Source organism: Peromyscus californicus, unplaced genomic scaffold, assembly GCF_007827085.1.
Source record: "Peromyscus californicus insignis strain IS unplaced genomic scaffold, ASM782708v3 Scaffold_5__1_contigs__length_169319896, whole genome shotgun sequence".
NCBI lineage: Eukaryota > Metazoa > Chordata > Mammalia > Rodentia > Cricetidae > Peromyscus > Peromyscus californicus.
Genome location: NW_026294573.1, coordinates 141,622,401 through 141,643,650, shown reverse-complemented (window position 1 = coordinate 141,643,650; position 21,250 = coordinate 141,622,401). Strand labels below are relative to the sequence as shown.

Genomic DNA, 21,250 nt, shown 5'->3' with positions numbered 1-21,250 from the left:
TCTTCTGGAAAATGTAAAACATCCTGATGATTAAGGAAAGGCAAAAATAAAGGAAGTGTGAACTAAGTGAAGAGACAGTGTATCTTAGGGACCTTGCAGTAACTATTTTAGCCAACACCCACTGAAGCAACTACAATGAAGAATAGTGCTGCTCAGAATCATTGAGACAGGGTGAGAACAATTTGATGAAATAATGTTTCTTGAAGGCTATAAAAATGTGCTTCTGGCTCAAAGTGCAAAGTTAGCTTTTCATGAAGAAAAAAGTAAAGGACAAAGAGAAATCACCACAGGTAGAACCTACATCAGAGCTATTTATTAGCATATCTTTTCTTCTTCGGTTCCAGAACAACTGAAGTATGTACAAAGTCTTACAGCATTCACACCATTTAAAGGCTCCTAGTAGCCGATGGAGACTGAGGTGGTTCTGCTGAGAACCTGTGGGCACTGCCTGGTGCCCTCTGCTTCCACTGCCAGTGCTTCGGCAGCTGTCTCATAGCTCCTGAAATCACCAGGAGGGCAGGTTACTGGGGGAGAGGCAACAAGAGACAACAAGGTGGGCAGCCACAGTGTCTCTCCAGTTCTCTAGAGCTGTAACAAATCCCCACAGCCTGACAGAATCTAAGCAAGGTAACAGAACCATACTGCTGAGATGTGACTCTGCTTCCCAAACAGACGCACTGTGGAATGGAGGACTGCACTGATGGATGGAAATCTCACTTCCCTTCAGGTCCTCAGTGCAAACCTACAGAGGCCCAACTGACCCGCCCCCAACAGAACAGCTACAAAGAGAGCAAGAGAAACAACACCTGTTAGTAGTTCTTGGCCAAAACCAGAACAACAACAACAACAACAAAAATCCCACAAAATAACTTTTTGAAAAAGCATTCAGTATCAGTTTTAATCAGCTTTGGGGTGGGTCTTCCTGTCAGATTAATACTAGATATTTCTGAATTATCCCAGTTTAACAGCATCAACAGTCTCCCCATCCTCCTCCCAATATTGAACCTCTGACATTTGTTCATCCTGGGTTTTATCAGATTGTCTTTCCTGGGTCAGTACTACAAAAATACCACCCACATATACATTGAATTGGACACAAGACAGCACTGTTGCCCCATAATGCTCCACTACGTGGCAAGAGAATGGCAACCTGTGAACCACAAGGACAAGGCCCACCACCTGATTCCACAAAAACAAACTCTAGCCTGGTTCTGTGTTCTGTCAGTCATTCTCTGGTAACCAGTTCCACACATTTCCCCAGTGTTATGATCTCCCATGTAGGCAAAGTGGCTTTTTATTTCAAAAAGATTCTGTGTTCAACTTAAAAGCCAGTTGATAAAATTTTTAATTAAGACACAATAATGCGGGGTATAAAAACACAAGAACCACATAAATATTGAAGAAATTGAAAACTTTTTTTTCCCCCTGTAAACAGTTTTGCTTAAGAGCAAAGCCCTAGTCAGTCAGATTCTGGCTGGAAACTTTTGGCAGATGAGTGTTCAGCAAGACTCTGCAGAGATGTGAGAAGGAAGCCAGGCCAGTTGCCATGTTGACAGGCATGCAACTTGAGGACATTGCACAACAAGCAACACAAAGAGTGGAGAAGCTCACGACACTTCAAGGAGACCTCACAACCTTCACAACTGTGTGTGCACAGACAGACCCACCCTCCCTCCTTTGCACCACGGTGCCTCTTACACATGGGACACCTTCTGTGACTCTCTAGCTTGTTTGATGCTATATAGCCACTTGATGATCCTTGCATTTCTTTCGATGGCAGAAATGCCATATGGCACCCGGTCATTGGCACTGTCATCATTTCTAAGGTCACTGTTACTGTCCTGAGACTGGTCACAGTCTGAGCTGATCATGCTTGCGCTGCGGAAGTTGAGGGATATGATGTCAGAATTAGCCCTTGCAAAGTTCTCCATGCCAAGGTTTTCCAGCTCTTCCGGGTCGAGTCCGCAGTAGTTGAAGAACCTCTCCACATCTGCATCTACTCGGAAATACCTGTCACTCAAGTCTGACTTCGACCGCTGAAGGGAAGGTCTCCGGCTGACCCCACAGGCTGGTTCCACTTGGTCAGCCTCGGGGGACTTCATGGCAGCTACCTTGGGCTTGGGAGGCAGGGGAGGGGCAGAACTGCTGCAGGGGATGGCTTTAAGGGGCTTCACGCTGGTCACTTTGCGGATGTCCGAGGAGCTGTGTGAGACGTGCAGGAAAGACTCTGGGGACTGCTCCTGCAGTCTCCTGCTCACATGGGAGCTGCTCTCCTGTGGGCTGCCTCGCCCAGGCGTAGGGTACACCTTTAGCGACTCAGCAAAGGAGTGTCGGTGCAGGTCAGTGGCATCCCTATGAGGAGGCCAGTTTCGGGAGCTGTGCTTGTGGCCAGAGCCAGAGCTGGAGCCCTCGGAGCTATTGATGATGTTCTTGAGGATCTCGAGTTTGAGGGTCTCGCGTTGCACACCGCTCTCGGTCTTGGCATGGTTGCCAAACACCTTGAGAGTGGGGCTGCCCAGTGCGCGCTTGGCTCCTGGGCACACCGGGGGCTTGGCCAGCACAGCCGGCTTCACAGGTTCCTGCTTGGCGTTGATTACCTCCTGGCTCTTGACGTACTTGGCCTTGTCAGCCTCCAGCCGCTCCACTGCACTGAGTCTCTTGGGGTTGGGCTCGGCCTGCCTGCGGAAGTAGTCGGGTCCTTTGTTCAGGATGCGAAGGGGCACCGCCGACGTGAAGGTGCCCGCGGGGCTGACCGGCTTCACCATGCTACCTGTCTGTAGCGTCTCCGTGGGCATGGTGGGCGGTCTTTCCCCGGCAGCCGTGGTGGATGCTCTTCTGGGCGCCTCTGGCCGGCCTGAACAGACACATGTACATGAAGCACAAAGGGCACACGAAGGATCCTGGAAGCTGTGTCAGCCGCAGCTGCTCCTCATCTCACAGCTCATTAACCGCCGCCGTGGCTTCAGCGCACTTTTCTTCCCTTCCAGGCAGCCCCTGCACAAAAAGGCCACAAGCCACAAGTTCCTTTTAATCGGCTTGGCTGCCTCCTTTCTTCTCCCTGAAGGCTGTGGGAGTCTCCTTCAGGTCTTTGTGCTCAACTGCAGCAGAGCTGAAACACAAAACAACCAACCGCGGGTTAGGAGGGGCGGGTGACATCACGGCTCTAGCAACAGAGGAACCCCGTAGTGATCCCACCTCCGTGGCACCCCCACCCGTCGAGAGCCCCCCAAGGTCAGTGAAGCTAGCCCTGGCAATTCCCGGTTAACCGCGCAAGGAGGGCAACCGGGACCTCTCCTGGAGCCTGCGCCGCCTCCCGCAGCAGCCAAATGTGGGCATTTGCCAGAAAGAAAGGGGCTGAGGCTTCCCACGGAACTCTTCCAGCTGCCTCCCCATTGGTGAGAACCGCCTCCTGAACACGTCTGGCTGGCATCACTTAGAGTGAGACCCAGGAAATACTCGTGAATGGGGAACGGAGGGTTCAGCCAAGCCCTGTTCCGTTCTGTAGCTCGTTAAATGCTAGGGGCTTCCTAAGACCTCCATCTGCTTTAGCGGCAACGTGGGCGATTTGCGTTGCTGCGTCCCTTTTGCAGTGAAGTAAAACTTGTGACTGCTTATGACCAATCTGTCAGTAAAACTCGAAACTATCATTTCTTTAGCGATTCAAAAACTGGAAAGGTGGTGAGAAATGGTAATGGCAAGAAAGAAAGAAACAAACAAACAAAACGCTGGTAAGAAATACAACCTGTTTCAGTCTCCTTACTTTCAGCAAGCAGTATGTTTAAAGCACTGTCCTGGAAACTAATAATGCATGTGAAGTTTATTTCATTAAAATTTACTTATTTTTTGAGTTAAAAATAACTATTATGGAAATACTTGGAGGGGAACCACTGGAGTGGATAGGTTAATTATGAAATGCTCCATAATTTCTCATACTTGACAAGTGTGAAACATCTTGTTTCCTCTTGCTAGTAGGAGAGCCTACTTACCAACCATCAGCATTCCAAAACAGCCAGAGAATGACCTCATCAGCATTCCCATTACAATTAGGAATATTAAGAGTGCAGTACATCTAACTAACATGCCGAGTTACAGATGTGCACAATCTACACAGTGATGTCACTGAGGGTTTTTCTCTCATGTGAGAAACTGATGATAGGAAGGAAATAACTGGTATTTCTCTTGATAATCTTCTCAAACACTTCATCTCTAAATAAAATCCATCCTATTTTATTGGAACCAATTTTGGTAACCTGCAAAGGGATTTGTTCTAATAAAAATGTGTTCCTATGCAATATTTGAGAAACCCCAAGGCGATGACTACATAATGATTTTCTTTAATTGTGCAGTTCTATTTTGATGCCTCAATTTGGTTAAAAAACAAAACAATACACAGTAGCTAACCTCCTCCCATGAAAATTAAATGAGATTCTTTGAATGCAATTGCCTGCAGGAGCCCAGATTCCTTGAGTCTCTCTGTTGACTAACCTACTACTTAGGGTCTATCTCACTGGGCAGGGCATGGGCTGTTTTGGAAAAAAGCCAGCATCTGACTCCTCCACTGAGTGGACTGCATAACAATCAGCAAGACTGGGTGGGAAGGCAACCTTGATCAATGTAGGACGTGGGAGAGAAGGGTGGCCCCAGACAGCCTGAGTAGGCTGTCACTGTGGGTCTTCTCTGTGACTGTCTTCTCTCTTAACTTTTACTGCTTAGTCAAAGAAGCCAGACCTCTCCCCGCAAGAGCCGGCAATAGAACTCACAACCCTGAAGGAGTCACTAAATCTCAAAAATCCGACTCCTCTAAGAGATCTTTCTGAGCAAGAATGGGCCATAATCAAATTCCCTGTCTACCTTGCTTGACTATAGGTTTAAGACCTCATTTCAGAAAGGGGTGCTCACAGCCAGGAGGAAGGAGTCTAACTTAAGAGAGGCATGCTGGACTTCTGTCTGTTACCATGAGGACCCACTTCTTCAGCTTAATCCTAAGCATAAAAACACACAGTTCACCTTGGCTCGGACTTTGCAATCCAAAGGCTCTAGTATAATGTAAACCTATGATCAAATATTTTCCTCAGGCCTTCCTCCTGTCACCTATGACAGGGTGTGATGAACAAGAAAGGAGTCTTCTCTTTAGTGCCATCACCACTGATTCCCTTTAAAACTTTCAAGATGCCTCTATGTAGGGGAAAATGCCAGAACATTAGGCAAGAGTGAAGAGTGGGCCTGAGATCTATGCCTAAGGATCAAAGTAACCCTTCTAAGGCACCCAAAGACGGATCAGAGGGCAGCAGCTGAGTGCCCTTTCATGGGCATGAGTTAGCTGGATACATTGCTATAATCCATTCCTGCTCTAAAACCATGTGGCTTAAGGAACAAAGGCAGGGAGGGACTCATTTTCAATTTCAAAATGGTATAGTAGAACATTGGTGACTGCATTAACCTTTCTATGCCTCCTGCTTTTACTCTTCTTAAGGACATTTTTCTCTGAGTAAGCGATGAGGTGATCAGGTAACACCCACTGGCGCTAACATTCCTGCTAGCCTATGCTTTTCTTTGCTTCTATCTCTTCCAGTTTCACTTTATTATAATCAAAGGTACAAAATGTTATCATGATGGCCTGGCTTTCCTGTCTGCCAGACTACCTGGGAAAGCAGGCATTACTCTCCTCTGAAACTCCAAATAAACATCATTGCTCTGAATTCACAAAAACTGGGAAATACCAACCAATGAATCTTCTAGGAGCCTTCGTAGAAAAAACAGCAACAATAACAACAACAACAACAACAAAAAAAAAAACCTCTCTTCTTTTCCTATTACTTTCTTCTCTCCTGAGACTGGCACCCTTGGGAAGGCTCCTCAGCCTTCCTAGAAATTGCTAGACATTTACAAAGTCAACATGAAAGAAAGGATTATGTTAAAAAGTGATAACTGGAAACCACTTCATATTTCATTTTCTTTCCATTTCCATCTCTTCCCTTTCTTCTTGGACATTTCCATCTTTCTGTAAGAATTTTTAAATAGTAATGGGAGAAAACCAAAACAATCAAAAGGTCTTGTGAGAAGACTCCAGGCAAGAGAAAAGCTACAGAAATGTTGGTACTCTACGATAGCAATAGGCATACTTGATATCTGCTAACCAACAGCTGGAAGTAATGTGCTGGTGTACGTTGCTCCTACTAAATCCTTAGCATCTGCTCCACTACCTTACATGGGAGCTGCTGTTCAGGGACACAGCTGTACAGGCCTGGAGAGATACTCTGAACTTTGAAGTGTAGACCAGCCAATTGGAGACGACACAGCAGGTACCCTGGATCCACATCTCAGTGTCATGGACAGAGTAACCATAGAGTCCTTCAGGGAACACAGTGATGCACAAGACCCTGACATCTGGCACATGGTCTCTAGTGTGACTAGGGATTAATCACAGCAGTGAGGCCAACTGCTGGGCTGAGAGCAGGGGACTTTGTTTTTTCAGGGAAAGGAAAATTTGATCTCAGTCTCATAATGTTCCATAAATAAAAGTAACTATATAGTCTTGCTTTGTTTCCCTCCTGTGGTGGTGGGGACTGAATCCCAGGCGTGTGCATGCAAAAGCACACCCTTTATCTTAACTGGCTGCACCTCCCAAGGTTGCATACTCTCAGCCTTCTGGCATACTGCTGAGAGTGCAGAACACAAACCTGACAAAGGGAAACACTTCCACTTAACATCACGTTGTCTGCATTGTACCTCAGGGAATAAGCTTTGGGCCACCTGGAGGGGGAAAAGTCCAGGATAGAGAAACATGGTCGAGCTACACAGCAAAAAAGTGAGCTCCAAAGCTATTGTGGGTGGAGTGGGTCATGATGTATCATGGAGTTCTGGTTAGGGTGGGAGGCCTCTTGTTGCCACTGTGCTGGAGGACATTGATGATGAGAAGGAATGAGATTTCTGGTTGCTGGCTCCGTACTAGTCTCAACAATAATGCATGAGAATGCCAAGTCTGATTCAAGAGATGCTATTGCCTTGGAGTAGCAAGGAGGAAGCAGAAGAGGCCCACATTGGGTTTCATATATATATATATTACAGAACGCAAATTCCTCCATCACAGGAAATGGGCAAGCTACCTCAGGTTTTAAAGCAAGTGTTTTGAATCCTTCTAAGTTCCCCCTTGGCAGCAACTCACAGGGTTAATTAGGTACAGCCCTGGACCCTTAGCCCATGAGAAGTATCAGGGAACATTTACAACCTGGAGGGGTTAAGGCCAGAAAATACCCTCTAGGCACATGGTTCATCTGAAGACATACTAAAGTCAACATTCCTGTAAACCAGGCAAGGCATGCCTCTGTTCCCAGGATACTGAGGTGAGAGTGCCTGGTCTGAACAAGGAGCCCCAGTTCAGGGCTGGCCAGGAACATGGCTCTCTGTTGCTTAGGAACAAATCCAGAATTCTGGATACGATTCTGTCTCGTGAAGCACTGTAAGCCAAGTCTGCTCAGCTCAGTGGTTTCTTCTCGTTTATTTGGTACATCTAGTAAATAAAAGAGAAATACCCTCTAAATTGTAAGTAGGAAGAAAGCCACCAGAGTTAGAGCACAGCCTGTGGGAACTGAACACACCCACAGAGATTTCCAAGTGTGAAAGTGGGTCATTCCTCCTGGGTGCTACGGCAGGGGGTGGGGGCAGTGCTTTGAAGAGCATGCCTGGCTACTGCACTCAAAATCTGCCCAACAGCTCAGTCTTGATTTGTCTATGTATAGAAGCAAACAAACGTGTTGCGCTAGTGAGCTGGAAATGTGCTGTTCATTCAAGGAAGTATGTGGCAAAAGCAGCTGCTGGGCCTCTGAATTGAAGATTGTAGATCTGATACTGTCAGGCTCTTCCGGGTCTGATCCCCACACTGTCCAGTGCATGTGTGACTGCATCTGGCATCTCTGCCTTTATTTTGCATGGTGGTTCTGGCAAAGTTTCTTTTCCCCCAACTTCTTTCTTTAAATTTTGACTTTAAACTTAAAATTCCAACATGACTAGGGGGGCACTCCCTATATCTATATCCTGGAATGTCCTCATTTAAAAACACAGTCATATCAATTTTGTGTGACAGTGTGACCTTCTGAATTCTTTTCCAATGTAAGGAATGCACTCAATGTGTGAGTACTCACTGAAGTATGCACTGGGTTCAACCAAATGATTCCTGTTGACTGAGCAGTTATGTGTAAGATGTCACGCAGAAAAGCACAATGTAGGAAGATTCAGACCCATCTAATGAAGATTAATTAAGTAATGTGGTGGAAATGTTATCAGGGCAATAACAAACTGAGCTCACAGCACATTCAAGAAGCCTGAACGACACTGATAGCCAATGAGAGTGACGGGGGACACAGGTAAAGGACTTCTGGGAGGAGGGATGGAGGGGCATTAGGCTTTATAGATAGTAATGAGAGGGCACTGAAGAGACGTGAAGCCATCATAACACGGTCACGTTTGTTTGTTTGTTTTTTTAATGCCCTGGCCAGTATGGGGGCAGGTTGAGAATTTATCAAATACAACTGCAGAAGACACAGAGCTGTCGGGGAGGAAGCATGGCTGAGGGGCTCTGAGAATTTCCAATGTGGCACTGGCTGGAATGTTTAGTAATAGCTGAGTGGCCTTCATTTTTCTGTGTTTCAGCCTTCCCATCTGGAAAATGGGGATAATAAACCAGCTAGCTCTCCATATCTGTTGATTCTATATCCAGAGATTCAGCCATTTGTAGATGGAAAACATCCACCTTAACTTTCACTAAGTTCCCCAAACTACACCTGGAATGTTTTCCATGCTGAGCACTCTGCTGAAGCAGTGGTGGTGAGGTAAAGCAGTCTTCTGTCTCCTGTCCCATGCAGTTGATTCTACTAAGGCTGTGAACAAAATGTTCAGACCTGCTTTTCTGTTACCACCCCCCCAAAGGATACAATGTAACAATTTACACATAATTTGTCTGTATTACTTTTCTATTACTGTGACAAAACACTTGACAGAAAGAAATGAAGGGAGAAAAGGGTTTTTGGTTTTGCCTCACAGGCCCTGAGGGTTTCAGCCCATCATTGAGGGGTAAGCAACGTAGAACAGCCCAATTTGTGATAACACAAGCACATGACAGAGGTTGTTCACATGGCAACAGATCACGAAGCGGAAAAGATGCTAGACCAGGGAATGGGAACAATCTTCAAAGGCCTGTCTGTAGTGCTCTACTTCTGCTGGTCAGGCCTCACCTCTTAAAGGTCCTAGAGCTTCCCCAAATAGCATCATTAGTTGAGGAACACACATATACAACCCGATCCTGTGTGGGACATGTGAGATTCCAAATGTACAGAGGTAGTATGTATAATCTAGGAATGATTTAAGTATGCCAACCTGTGACTAGCAGGCTGCATGTACCCCAGAGTAGCTATTTATACAGCCCAATACAATTTACTTAAAACATGTATGTTTGTGATATTTGTGTAACTTGTAGACAATAACATTGTGCCACAAAGTCAAGCTAGGCACGCCTGCCAGGACGATCAGTGTAAAATCTATGCAAGTAATTCTTCTATCTTACAGAAGGGACTTGAGCATCCATAGATTTTGGTATGTGAGGGGCATCCCAAAGCAGTTTCCTTATGGAAACCTAGAGAGGGGAGGAAATGGAGCGAGGGAGGGGGAATGGATAGACAGATGGATGGATGGATGGATGGATGGATGGATGGATAAGACAGATGGATGGCTAGATGACTAGATATCTGGGTTTTTGATAGGCTCATGAGTACACATGAGCCTTCTGTTACAGTGAGATCTAGGATGAGAAGACGGTAGTGTTCAAAGGTGTTTATGATGCACACTAGAAGGAACCTCAAGGCAGATGGAACAGGCTGTGGGATTCCAGGCTGATTTCTAAGAAACACACACTGGATTTTAACCCTCTCTACCCTCTTTCTCTGTCCACCAGGCTTGTCAGACACCATCCTGGAAGCCTCTGAACCAACTACATTTGTTCACACATTTGCTCTCCTCCCCGAACAGGTTTATGACCAACTTGTCCCTGTACGCATGTCACAGTTAACAGTATTGTGGTTATCACAATTATAATGAAAGGAACTAAGAAATCAAGCCTCCTATGTGGGGGTTTAAGGAGACAGTGCCATCCCTTGTGAAAAGCATTTATTCATTTAAATGAATAAAATTAGCCACGTTTTCACATCTTCCTTTTTCTTTCCCTTCCTAGTACAAATGTGCTTTTATCCTGTGGCAGTAACTTTTAAGGAATGCAAATTTAAGATGGGTGTGGTGACACATGCTTGTAATTCCAGCATTTGGGAGGTGGAGGAAGGAGGACCAAGGAAGATCAACCTTCTTTAGGCCTATCTCCACAGCAAGTTCAAGGCTGCCCTGGGATGCCTGAATGAATACCTAGGGCCCTTGGAGTGGGGGGAAGTGGAGGGGAGTGAGGGGTATAGAAAAAAGGATGCAAATATGAAGGCGAAGAACAAAAAAAGGAAAAGCTAACAGGAATGAAAGGTATGTATGTATTAAAAAGGACTGAATTTGCTTACTATAAACTAGGCAGAAGGGAAACTTTCCCAACCAGGTGGAAAAATTAAGTCAAAACTTGAACCTCTTCAGGACCTGCGTTTGTTCCATTAGTGAATGATGTGTTTCCTCCTTTCTTACTATAGTGAAATCCCTCATCATCTATAGTTCCAACAGCTCTCTCTTGGTGTTACCATCAGCAATCTGCTTCAAGCTATTTTCAAGCTATTGTATTTACATACAATAAAATCACCTTCTTTCAATACCACTGTCACTTTATTACTCTCTGAAATCCCAAATGCTTACTAGTAACACTGGCACCTCAGATGACAGCCATTTTTAGCTTATTATTACTATCACTATTAGTATTAATATTGATTATAGTCAGTCTTCCAAACCAAGTGCCTCTGGGGAGATCGCTCGGTCAGTAAACTGGATGCCACATAAGCATAGGACATGAGGTTGTTGATCTGTAGAACTTCGGTAAAAACAAAACCAACAGCCAGGTACTGGTGCTATCTACAACTTCAGCACTGGAGGGGAACAAGAGTCGTTAGAGCTTTTTGGTTAGCTGGCCCAGTCAAACAGATGATTAGCTTCCACAAACGTGCACACACATACTCACACACACATGTGCATACAGCCACATGGACATCTACGTACACACCATACCCCCACAAAAATGCCTGGGCCTTAGATTTCTATTTATTTGCTTTAGTTATATATTTTATTTTTCAAAACATGGGCAAACCACCTTCTCACATTTCATTTTTATGCCACCCCCTCACATCGGGCTGTTTTTGAAACATGAATTTTATACAACCAGAAGATGGGAAGCAAATGCTGAGGCTAGTGTGTAGATGTCAGAGAAGCCAATGCTCAGCTGTCAATATTTTTATAAATATGGATCAATGAATGGAGTATCTACTCTAAAGGTCCATATATGGTAAGCTGAGGGACACAAAGATGTACCATAAAACCTACCCAACGGTTCTGCTCGGTGTGGGGAAATTATTTGGATGTGTAATGTACATATAGGGAGAGTATCCTTAGTCTAAAAATCTGAAATGTCCCAATACCTTAAGGCAAATATTCCCTCACCCCTCAAAACAACAGAAATCTTACAGGCTTCTGGTACCAAACAGCCGAAACAAGGGATTTCAACTGTACTAACTCAGTGCCATCGCCTGTGTGGTGTTCTGAACTGAGACTGCCTGGAGGGAATTTGCTACCCACAAAGTTCTCCCATGACATCAGGCAGGCAAAGAAAGCAAGATTCCTGGGTTGGGGGCGGGGCTGGAGAGAGTGCCTCAGGAGACCAGTAAAAGAAGTTTGAAGTTCTCTGCCCAGAGCTAGGGTGTGCAGCAGTGGGGCCACACAGGGAGCCTGGCAGGTCCTTTGGGGGCTCAGAAGCCTAGGAATTAGCTTCCAACAAGAATGTGGGAGGTCAGCCGGGCGGTGGTGGCGCACGCCTTTAATCCCAACACTCGGGAGGCAGAGCCAGGTGGATCTCTGTGAGTTCGAGGCCAGCCTGGGCTACCAAGTGAGTTCCAGGAGAGGCACAAAGCTATACAGAGAAACCCTGTCTCGAAAAACCAAAAAAAAAAAAAAAAAAAAAAAAGAATGTGGGAGGTCAAAGTGTAGACTCTAAAACCAACACACAGTAAGAGGAAGTTGCCTTTCCATAAGCACCAGGGGAAAGGTTGCTGTGTTCTAGAGGAGAGGTGCAAAATGGCCTTCAGAAGCTTGCAGGGAGCCTGCCAGAAGCCCCAGTGAAGAAATGCTGAGCATCTATTAGCTACTGCAGAGACCCAGCTGTCTCATCCAGGAAACCAGAAGCTCCCAGAGAGAACCCCCTCTGAAATGTGCCATTGCCAGGGATACCAGATCCCAGCAGCAAGAGTCCAGAGAAACCATGTTACCTTCCCCTATACACTCTTTTCCTTTTTGTGCCTATCACACACCTGCACAGGGCTTGCTCTGGAGGTTAGAAGTGATCCTAATGATGAAGGGAGAGGAACTCATGGGGTAGGAGGAGGGCAGAATTCTGATCAAATCTCCTTTCCCTCAAAGGTTCTGGAACCATTCAGGGTAGAGCTGGGAAAAGCAGAAGTGAATTACCTGGACATGAGGTGGAGTTTTCTCTGTGACAGTAAAGGTAAGACCAATCGCCTGAAACTAAGCTGAGGACTCTGAATTATTCAAGGAATGCAAAGGCCATGTGTCCTGTCTAAGATACTATTCAGTGGGAGAAAGGAGAATTCAGAGGAGCATGGGAAAAAAAATACATCTTTCATTTTACCTCTGTAGGGATCAAGCCAGAAGACACTAGGCTTTCCGACCTGTTTGACTTGATGTTTGCACTCGGCTTCTGAGAGCTGCCTATGGTTGCAGCCCCTGCTCTGTTCCTCACAGACAGCAGGTTGAGGGCTGGAATCCAGCTGCACTCACTAGTTGGCCTGGCCTGGCTGCTTGTTACTCTGGGAGTGTGGGCAAGTCTCTCAAGCACCAGTCCCTAAGTTTCTCCAGGCAACAATGATAAGCATGACTGGTCCAGCTCACAGGCTGCTGCTCAAATTCAGTAGTAACAGTTCAAGTGCTCAGGATGACTGGGCATCCCATCCATTCAGCCAGTGCAAGCTTGTATTAACTGTTGTGCACATGTCTACAACTTGGCATTGATAATCACCTTCATTCTGTTTCAAGCTTTACGACCACCTAACAATATTTTTTTTCTTCTTTCTTAAAATGATTCCATTGCTCTCACACGATGGAGTTAGTACTACTTTGTCAAACTGGTTCACATGCAATTTCTGCCTAATGGGTCACTTGCATGCCCCCATTTTTTATTTGAGGTCCAAAGAAAATATGTGTTTTCAAATTTCAAAGCAAACAGTCATGTGAGCAAAATGGGCCAAAGCAAAGAACAGAGCCATCATTATAAATGAAATCCAGCCCCCTGCAGGTGGGGGGAACAGAGCAGGGTGGATCTCAGCGCTTGGTGGATTTTTATGCTTCTGTCCTTCTCCAAGGTCCTTTAGAGAACCTGTGCCCATGTTTCATTTTCATGTGGAAGTGAATCATCATAAAACAGTAATAGGTTTCTCTTTAAACAGACAAACAAATGAAAGAGACCCAGAAACGAACAAAAGTCACATTTTAGGTTCAACATTCCATAGTTTCAGAAAGGGAAAGGTGGTGCTGAGGATACCAACCTCTGCTTAGGAGCTCTGCCTTTTATCTGGGATTACAGAAATGATGCTGTGTGTAGCTGGTGCCAAACGTCCAGTGGGAATATAACGGCAAATACTTAACTAAAAAGTAAGGTTATCCGAATTCCTAATGATCATCCAATAGCACAGCCATCCTAAACCAAATAAACACAAAATGACACCACTGCAGACCAGCTCTGTTCTCTGCCTTCATCTCTAACACTGTGGAGTCCATGCGTGACTCAAGTCCAGGGCCTCTGCCCTCTGTGACAGACCAGTCCCTTAGTTATTGTGGGTCTGAGAGTGTGCTGGCCGCCCTCATTACCTGGGTCAGGAATAGCTGCCAGCAGCAGCAACCTGGCAAATGCTGGCGAAACTGGAGAAGAATGCTTGTGCTAAGGCTTTGTTTTGGCTTTCTGAAGAGGCAGGTGGGAAAAGTGTTGCTTTGTGGTAGAGAGAGCCCAGACCAGGGTTGAGAGCTGCTTGGATCTGGCAGATTTTCTCCAGTTCTCCCTCCAACACTGACCTTACATGTCTACATTTGCATATCATTGCTTTTTCCTTTCACTGTAGAAGTTTATATCCCAAGGCTCATAACATAAAAAAGATTTCTGCAGCAACATAGATAAACAGAATACATCTACAAAAAAGTTATAATTTCTAATGCCTTTTGCCTTTGGGCAAAAGATAAACATTTGTTTTGAAATAAATATTAAAATCAGTGTTATATGAATACGTGAAACATTTCAACTTGAAGGGCACAAAATAAGGCAGCATTTTCTTTAGTGGGAGAGACCTAGTCCTTCATGAATACATCAGGCACTTTCTGTATAAATGATCTTAAAAATTACCTATTAATAATGACCACTTCTTCCCAAACACATGTGGCATCCTATAAATGTACTGATGTCTTTCAGGTGCTTTAGAGTTCATCCCTTAATATGGATGCTCCTCATCTCACAATAGATTACATCCGATAAACCCATCAAACACTGAAAATACCATATGGGGAAACTGCATTCGTCCATGTACTACACTGAGCCTTCTTTCTCAGCGACACAGCTCTGCACCATGCCATCTGCTTCCCACTATGACCTCGAGACTGATTGTGAGCTGCGGCTTGCTTCTAGTTACCCAGAACCATAGGAAAGGACTGCATGGTACTTTGCTAGTCCTTGGGAGATCAAAACTACATTCCACGTTTGAAGACTACTGCACGCAAACCTCTTTTGCATCATCATACAGTCAAAAATCAGTAAGTTAAACCACTGGCTAAGAGGGACTGTATCTCTGAAGCAAGTATTCCTAACTTTAAATGTCCGAAGACAACACTATAGAAGTCGTCTATGCCCCAGTGGCAGGAACTTGACTCAGATGTCGGAACCCAGATATATGTCTATTAAAGTCCTCATCTTACTATATAGTAGGTGCTCACTAAAATACCCACCAAGATGAAATAAGTGGTAAATATTGGGTAAAATAAATATCAAGTGGATCATTTTATATTTTAAGAGCCCAATGAAGACATGAGACAGAAAACTTGGAGGGTAGGAATATTTATTAATCTGGAATGATGTATGAAACATGTCCTTCTGGTAAAGGATCATAGTATGTTGGCCCACAAGTACACAGAAACCATTCACAACTTAGCAAACATTAACATTGCACTGTGCTTAAGACAGAGACCAAGTACAAATGGGAGGAAGGCTGTATGGCAGAACCACTGGGTTCATCTAAAACAATACTGACTACTTTGCATTTGTTTGTCAATGAACACTAGATTTATTCTCCATTTCCTAGAGGGTTTTTGCAGAGCAGCTATTGGACCACCAAATCCCCTGCCTTGAGTGTCTTTTGGAAACAAAGAGTTAAAATTTTCTTTTTTCATTTCTAAGGATTCTGCCTCAGTTGTGGGATAAAAATATCTTCAAAACAAGACATATAAGATGACAGACACTTAGTTTTCAGAGCATATTATTTTCATCTTTTAGCACCTAACGTATCTTACATAAACTAATCTTTGGCTTAGAATGGTGCGGAGAGAACATCCACCATGATTTCCACTCACAGTACTATTTTGCAGTTCAAGTAGCGAGGTGCACAGAATGACTATCAAGGTCATTTCAGCTTGCCCAGGCCCTTGCAGCTCTGCCTCTGAGAGCCTTGGAATGCAGGCAGCAGGTACCAGACAGGTGGCTGCTATGTCAGTCAGCTTGATGTGTGGACATAAGCATGACCTTGGAGGGGCTGGGAGAGGCTATGCGTAGGGTATTGGAAGGAGGTCTAAAGCCATAGGCTTTCTCCCTTTATAGCCTCACCTGCTATCTTCCTCCCCATTCTGCCCCTCCCTCCTCATTCTGCTCCTCCCTCCTCATTCTGCTCCTCCCTCCCCATTCTGCTGCTCCCTCCCCATTCTGCTCCTCCCCCACTCTGCTCATCCCTCCCCATTCTGCTGCTCCCTCCCCATTCTGCTCCTCCCCCACTCTGCTCCTCCCTCCTCCACTCTGTTCCTCCCCCCACTCTCCTCCTCCCCCATTCTGCTCCTCCTTTCCCCATTCTGCTCCCCTCTCCAATACCTCACCCTCTTTGAACTTGGGCTGATAACCCACCAAACCTATGGGAATCCTTTCTGTTGCTCTAGCTGCTGTCCCTTGACCCAAGCAATCTCTTTAGTCCCTACTATGGAGCAATGGTCTCAACTCTTCTCCCAAGCAGTCGCCTGGCTCAAAGCACCCCAGCACAGCACCCAGTGCTGGTGAGAGTAGAGCCTGGAACCCTTCGTACAGACTATTTTCTGGTGTGTTCAATTTCCTCAAGACAAATGAGTGGAAATCTACATGGTATTTTCTGTGCAGATTGCTTTGATTCCTTATGGCCCCTACTCTGCTGCAGAGAGAAAAAGAAACAACCGTGGGTGCAGGGCAGTGCAGGCTCACTTGAGCCTCCAGAGGATCCTGATCACCTAGACTTCTAGAGCCCGAATTAAAAGTAATCTGATAAATATTTAAAATAAAAAACTACAGATCTCACTCAGAAGAGCTTGCACTAGACCTGAAAACAGAGGCCAATTCACACAGTTTGATCTGTCTCCTAATTTTAATGCTTCGGATTCCTATGTATTCAAGAAAAGAAAACAACTCCCTGAAATGGGGGAGGGGCTGTTGTTTGTTTTGGGATAATTACCCTCCACCTGCAGTTTGTAGATTGACTTTTGTGTGTTGAGAGGGGGATTTCTGTTGTGTTTTAACAGAAAAGTGTATCTTTCTTTGTTCAGGACAAGAGGTCAGAGCTGATGTTCAGTGCCTCTCAATCTCTCCAGCTTGAGTCTGTCCCCTACAGCCTCACGCCAGAGAAACCTACTAGCGGCCAAGCAGATCTGCCTCTCAGCTGCTGCTGCCACGCCAGGTAGGACACAGGCTGTCCAATCCTGCTCAGCATGCTGCATGAGGAAATAGAGGCTCAGAAGTTTGGGTAGCACGCTTGAAAGAGCTGCATGGCTATGCCCTCTGCGCACCTCGCGCCTCAGGTCTGTCTACATCAAGCCTGCACCCTGTGCTGCTCTGGGCTACCATGGGAACACTGGTGGTGACAGACATCAAACAAGGAAGGGGGACAGAATATGGCCAGCAGCCTTTTTACCAGTCCTAGCCTGGCAGGCCAGACAGGGAGGAGGAAGCCCTAGCTAACACTACTGCTCATGCCACAGGTAAGGAGGGAGGGAAACAGGAGACAAGGAGTCATTCACAGAATGTAAAAACAAGTCCAAAGAGTTCAATACGATGTAAAGACAATACAATCTCTTTGTTTGATGAGATTCTCCAAGGGGCTCTCAATATGTCACAGCATCCTCTTTCATGAAAAATAAACATTCTAGTGTCTTGCTAAGGAAATTAAAATGTCTTCTGAGCAACGGAAACAATAACAGAGCTATGACCCAACAGATAAAATCAGAGTGTTCTAAAAAGCCTCATCTTCCCAGGACTGCCCCATGAGAAGCCAGGGGTCGCACAGACCTCACAAGTTCAGTCCTCGGAGATGTGCTCCCAGGAGGGGCACATTAGTCAAGATATACAGACAGAGGAAACACAAGGAGTGGGATGTTGATTCAGAAGACACTGGCTGACCCTCTGCTACATGGCAGGCAGGGGGAAAAATGGCGCTTATATGTATGGCACAAATCAATATTGTATGTGGCATGATAGGAATGGACGTTGAATAGTAAAAGAGAGCAGAGATTTAGCATAGTAGAAAGTGCTGTCAATGCCCACAGGAGGGGTTGTGATACAGAAATGAGTAACCTTTAAGGAGCCTTCAGAAGTCAGTGGAATAGAGAAGGCTTGTTTCTGGGGTTTGGAGATAAAAGGACAGCTAGAGGTGGGTAAGTTGAGCCGGGAGAGGGTATTTATTTCAAGATGGCAGAAGTGAGGGAGGTATTATTTGCTGATGGTAATGATACAGCAGAAAGAAGAGCACACAGGTTGCAGGAGAGACCTGCACATTGAGAGCGGGGAATAAAAAAATCAACTGCAAATTGAACAAGGCGGGACAGTGAGTTACAGGTGTCAGAACACTGAACAGGACATTAGCTAATTGTCTGTGACATCAGGGAGACAGTTCTGAAGGAATTCTCAGGAAGAGCGGTGTAGGTGTACCATTCCTCAGAGCACTGAGGTGCACAGGAAGGAGTGTGTGCAAAGGCTACAGGCTGAAGGAAAAGCTGTAGGAAGGGTCCTCATCCAGGTGAGCCAGCAGTGACTTAGTGTGGACTGTGAACTACCACACAGGCGGAGCCTAGCAGGCACTGGAAGCTTTAGTTCTCCATCTGCTCCAAGTCTTCTGCCAAAAGCAAATGGTCTGAATGAAATTTTTAACCTACAGAATAGGGGAGGGGAGTGTTGCTTTTGCAGATTACAGGTTTACCAATAGGGAATCTGAAACCCTAAGCAAAAAGGGCCCAACACTTATAGAGATTCAGCTTGTGACCCCTGATCACATGCCAGGCACTGTGCCAGGTGCTAGAGACACTCATGTGAAAGGGACAAATGTAGCCCCTTGTGCCCATGGCATCCTGGGACATCCTCACACATTTTAGGGAGCAGAGCGCACAATTAAAAGTTGACAAGGTCTGCCGGGCGGTGGTGACACACGCCTTTAATCCCAGCACTCGGGAGGCAGAGCCAGGTGGATCTCTGTGAGTTCGAGGCCAGCCTGGTCTCCAAAGTGAGTTCCAGGAAAGGCGCAAAGCTACACAGAGAAACCCTGTCTCGAAAAACCAAAAAAAAAAAAAAAAAAAAAAAAAAAAGTTGACAAGGTCAGAGTTCCTGGTTGGATTCTCACAGAAGTGTGGCTTGTGCTCATAAGGAGAAATGGCTGGGATGGTCTTGTGCATGAGGGTATGGAGGGTTTGACTTGGGCTTCATCACTGATTGCTATGTGACCCTAAATAATCATCAGTCTACAACTCAGGCTCGAGTTTGAGGTACACATATTGGCTTCTGTTGCTGTGGGAGGTAAAGAGTTCTTGAGCTCACAGATAAGTTCTAGGGGAACCAGGAATGTCAGACACACAGGGTTGTGCCTTCAAAAACCAGATGACTTGGAGAAGATGTGGTTAATAGCCTGATGACCTTCGTGCTGCTTGTGTGGCTGAGACCACAGCGGATCAGATCCTCCCCCAGATCCTTATCATGAGCTCATCAATCTATAGAACCTATCTTTATAGAAGGTGTCACATGTAGTCAATCTATAGAACCCATCTTTATGGAAGGTGTCACATGTACTTTATGAAGAGTTTTGATGTAGTCACATTTCAAGCTTTAGTGGGAATTGAGTTTATCACCTGGAAATTTTCATCAAATTATGCCTTGCTTAAATATGTCAAAAATAACCTACTTGGGGTCAGACTCCCAAAGCTGAACCAACATCAGCTACTGAGTTGTGCTGAACCAAATCACCTTCTTGCCTCCCACAGATCACCTTCTGCTGGCTGTGGTGGCTGCAAAGACCCCCACAGGTTGTTAATGAATGGTGGAAAATGCTATCAGGTAAAGGCTGCTTCCAGATTAAAAGAATACAAACATTTGAACAATTAAAACAATCAAGATTCACAGTGAATTATTCTGCAATATAGAGGAGGCGGTCTTACTGTCCATCCTGCAAAGTTTAGATGGGATTCCTGTAATGGTTAGGAGGAAAAGAATGTTCTTATCAAGTATGTTCTACAACTCTGAAATTTCTCACTGCCTGAGATGAATTTACTATTTTCAGTGTAAGAAAAGAAAAACATAAGACAGGATAAATCAAACCAAGTAATAAGCATGAAGTCATACTTATAGTGTAATGTATTAAGAATATGGCAAGAAAATGTGTGAGTGATGATGTCTATGAAGAAACAGACACTAAAGCAAGTGGTACATGGGAAGTGGGCTGGGTGAAAGAATAATGAAGTCAATAAAGTCGGAGGCTGACTGGTCCTCCCCAGCTGCCTTAGCAGTCACACTTCTGTGCTGGGTTGACATCTTACACCTTATGTGGACCCAGACCTCAGGCACAGAAGCAGGATGTTTTTAGGTATGTACCTGTGTGATGTTCCTGGTGGTGCAGATTCTGAAACTACTTCTTGGGGGTTTATGGCTCACCAAGGAGACCCTCAGGGGAAAACTCCTTGGGGATGCTCTGCTGGGGCTTTGAAGCAGGTGGCTGTAGCCTAGAGGTCTGTGAGAGTCTCTAATAACATTAAGAGCTGATGTTCTCATACTTAACAGTGTTAAAATGATGTGTTATATTTACCTCTAATAAGTCAACTTACAATGGATTATCCACAATGCATTAGAAAACATTTAGCCAACAACTTCAGGCCAGTAACCAAGCCATTAAAACCTCCAGTCAGGACCTAGTGCACTAAGGCAGGAGGCCCCAGGCTCAGAACTGAGATGTACCACATAGGGTACCACATCCTAATCTCCAAGGGAATGCTTTGCGTAGCATAGTTTCCCTCCATTAGCTTTGGGGTTTGATCTCTTTTGTGAAATTCTTCTTTTTTTATTGACTACTAGTGAGAAGGTATTGGATTTTTTCTTTTTGTGTAAAATCTTTGAAGATAGGTGGTAGATTTTATACATTTATCTGTTTGGCTCACTAAAGCACTGCATTACTCTGAGTGTTATGTCTAAAAAGCAAGGTGGCTGAGTCTTCTTGTATTTACAGGTATATCTGGAGAAACATTTTAGTAACTGAAGCTGGTGCACCTATAGAGTCAATTACTCCACAACCAGCCACTAAATGAAATTTATCCCAGGGAGACAAAGAAAAGTATCAAAAGACATGACTGTGTGTTTCAGAACGTTTCTCAGTAAGCATGTTTCCAGTCTGTGGACGAAGAACTATCAATACCTAGTTTCTCATTTTTCCATGACAGCCTTTTCAAACAGTATGATAGACAGCACAAAGTGACCTACTTCACAGCTAAAAAAGTCATGTGTCATTTTGAAGTCTGTCTTTCCATGAACAGG

At 45.1% G+C, this 21,250-nt stretch overlaps 1 protein-coding gene across 6 annotated transcripts in view; it reads right to left on the bottom strand.

Annotated features, from left to right (window-relative positions):
• Positions 1–293: 293 nt before the first annotated feature.
• Positions 294–21,250, bottom strand: part of Fam110b (family with sequence similarity 110 member B) — a 133,938-nt gene continuing 112,981 nt past the window's right edge. For all 6 annotated transcript variants that reach the window (XM_052715554.1, XM_052715553.1, XM_052715555.1 and 3 more), the window contains one exon: positions 294–3,109. In XM_052715554.1, coding sequence (XP_052571514.1) covers positions 1,695–2,795 — 1,101 coding nt within the window. In that variant the 5' untranslated portion in view covers positions 2,796–3,109 and the 3' untranslated portion in view covers positions 294–1,694. The remainder of the gene's footprint in view (positions 3,110–21,250) is intronic.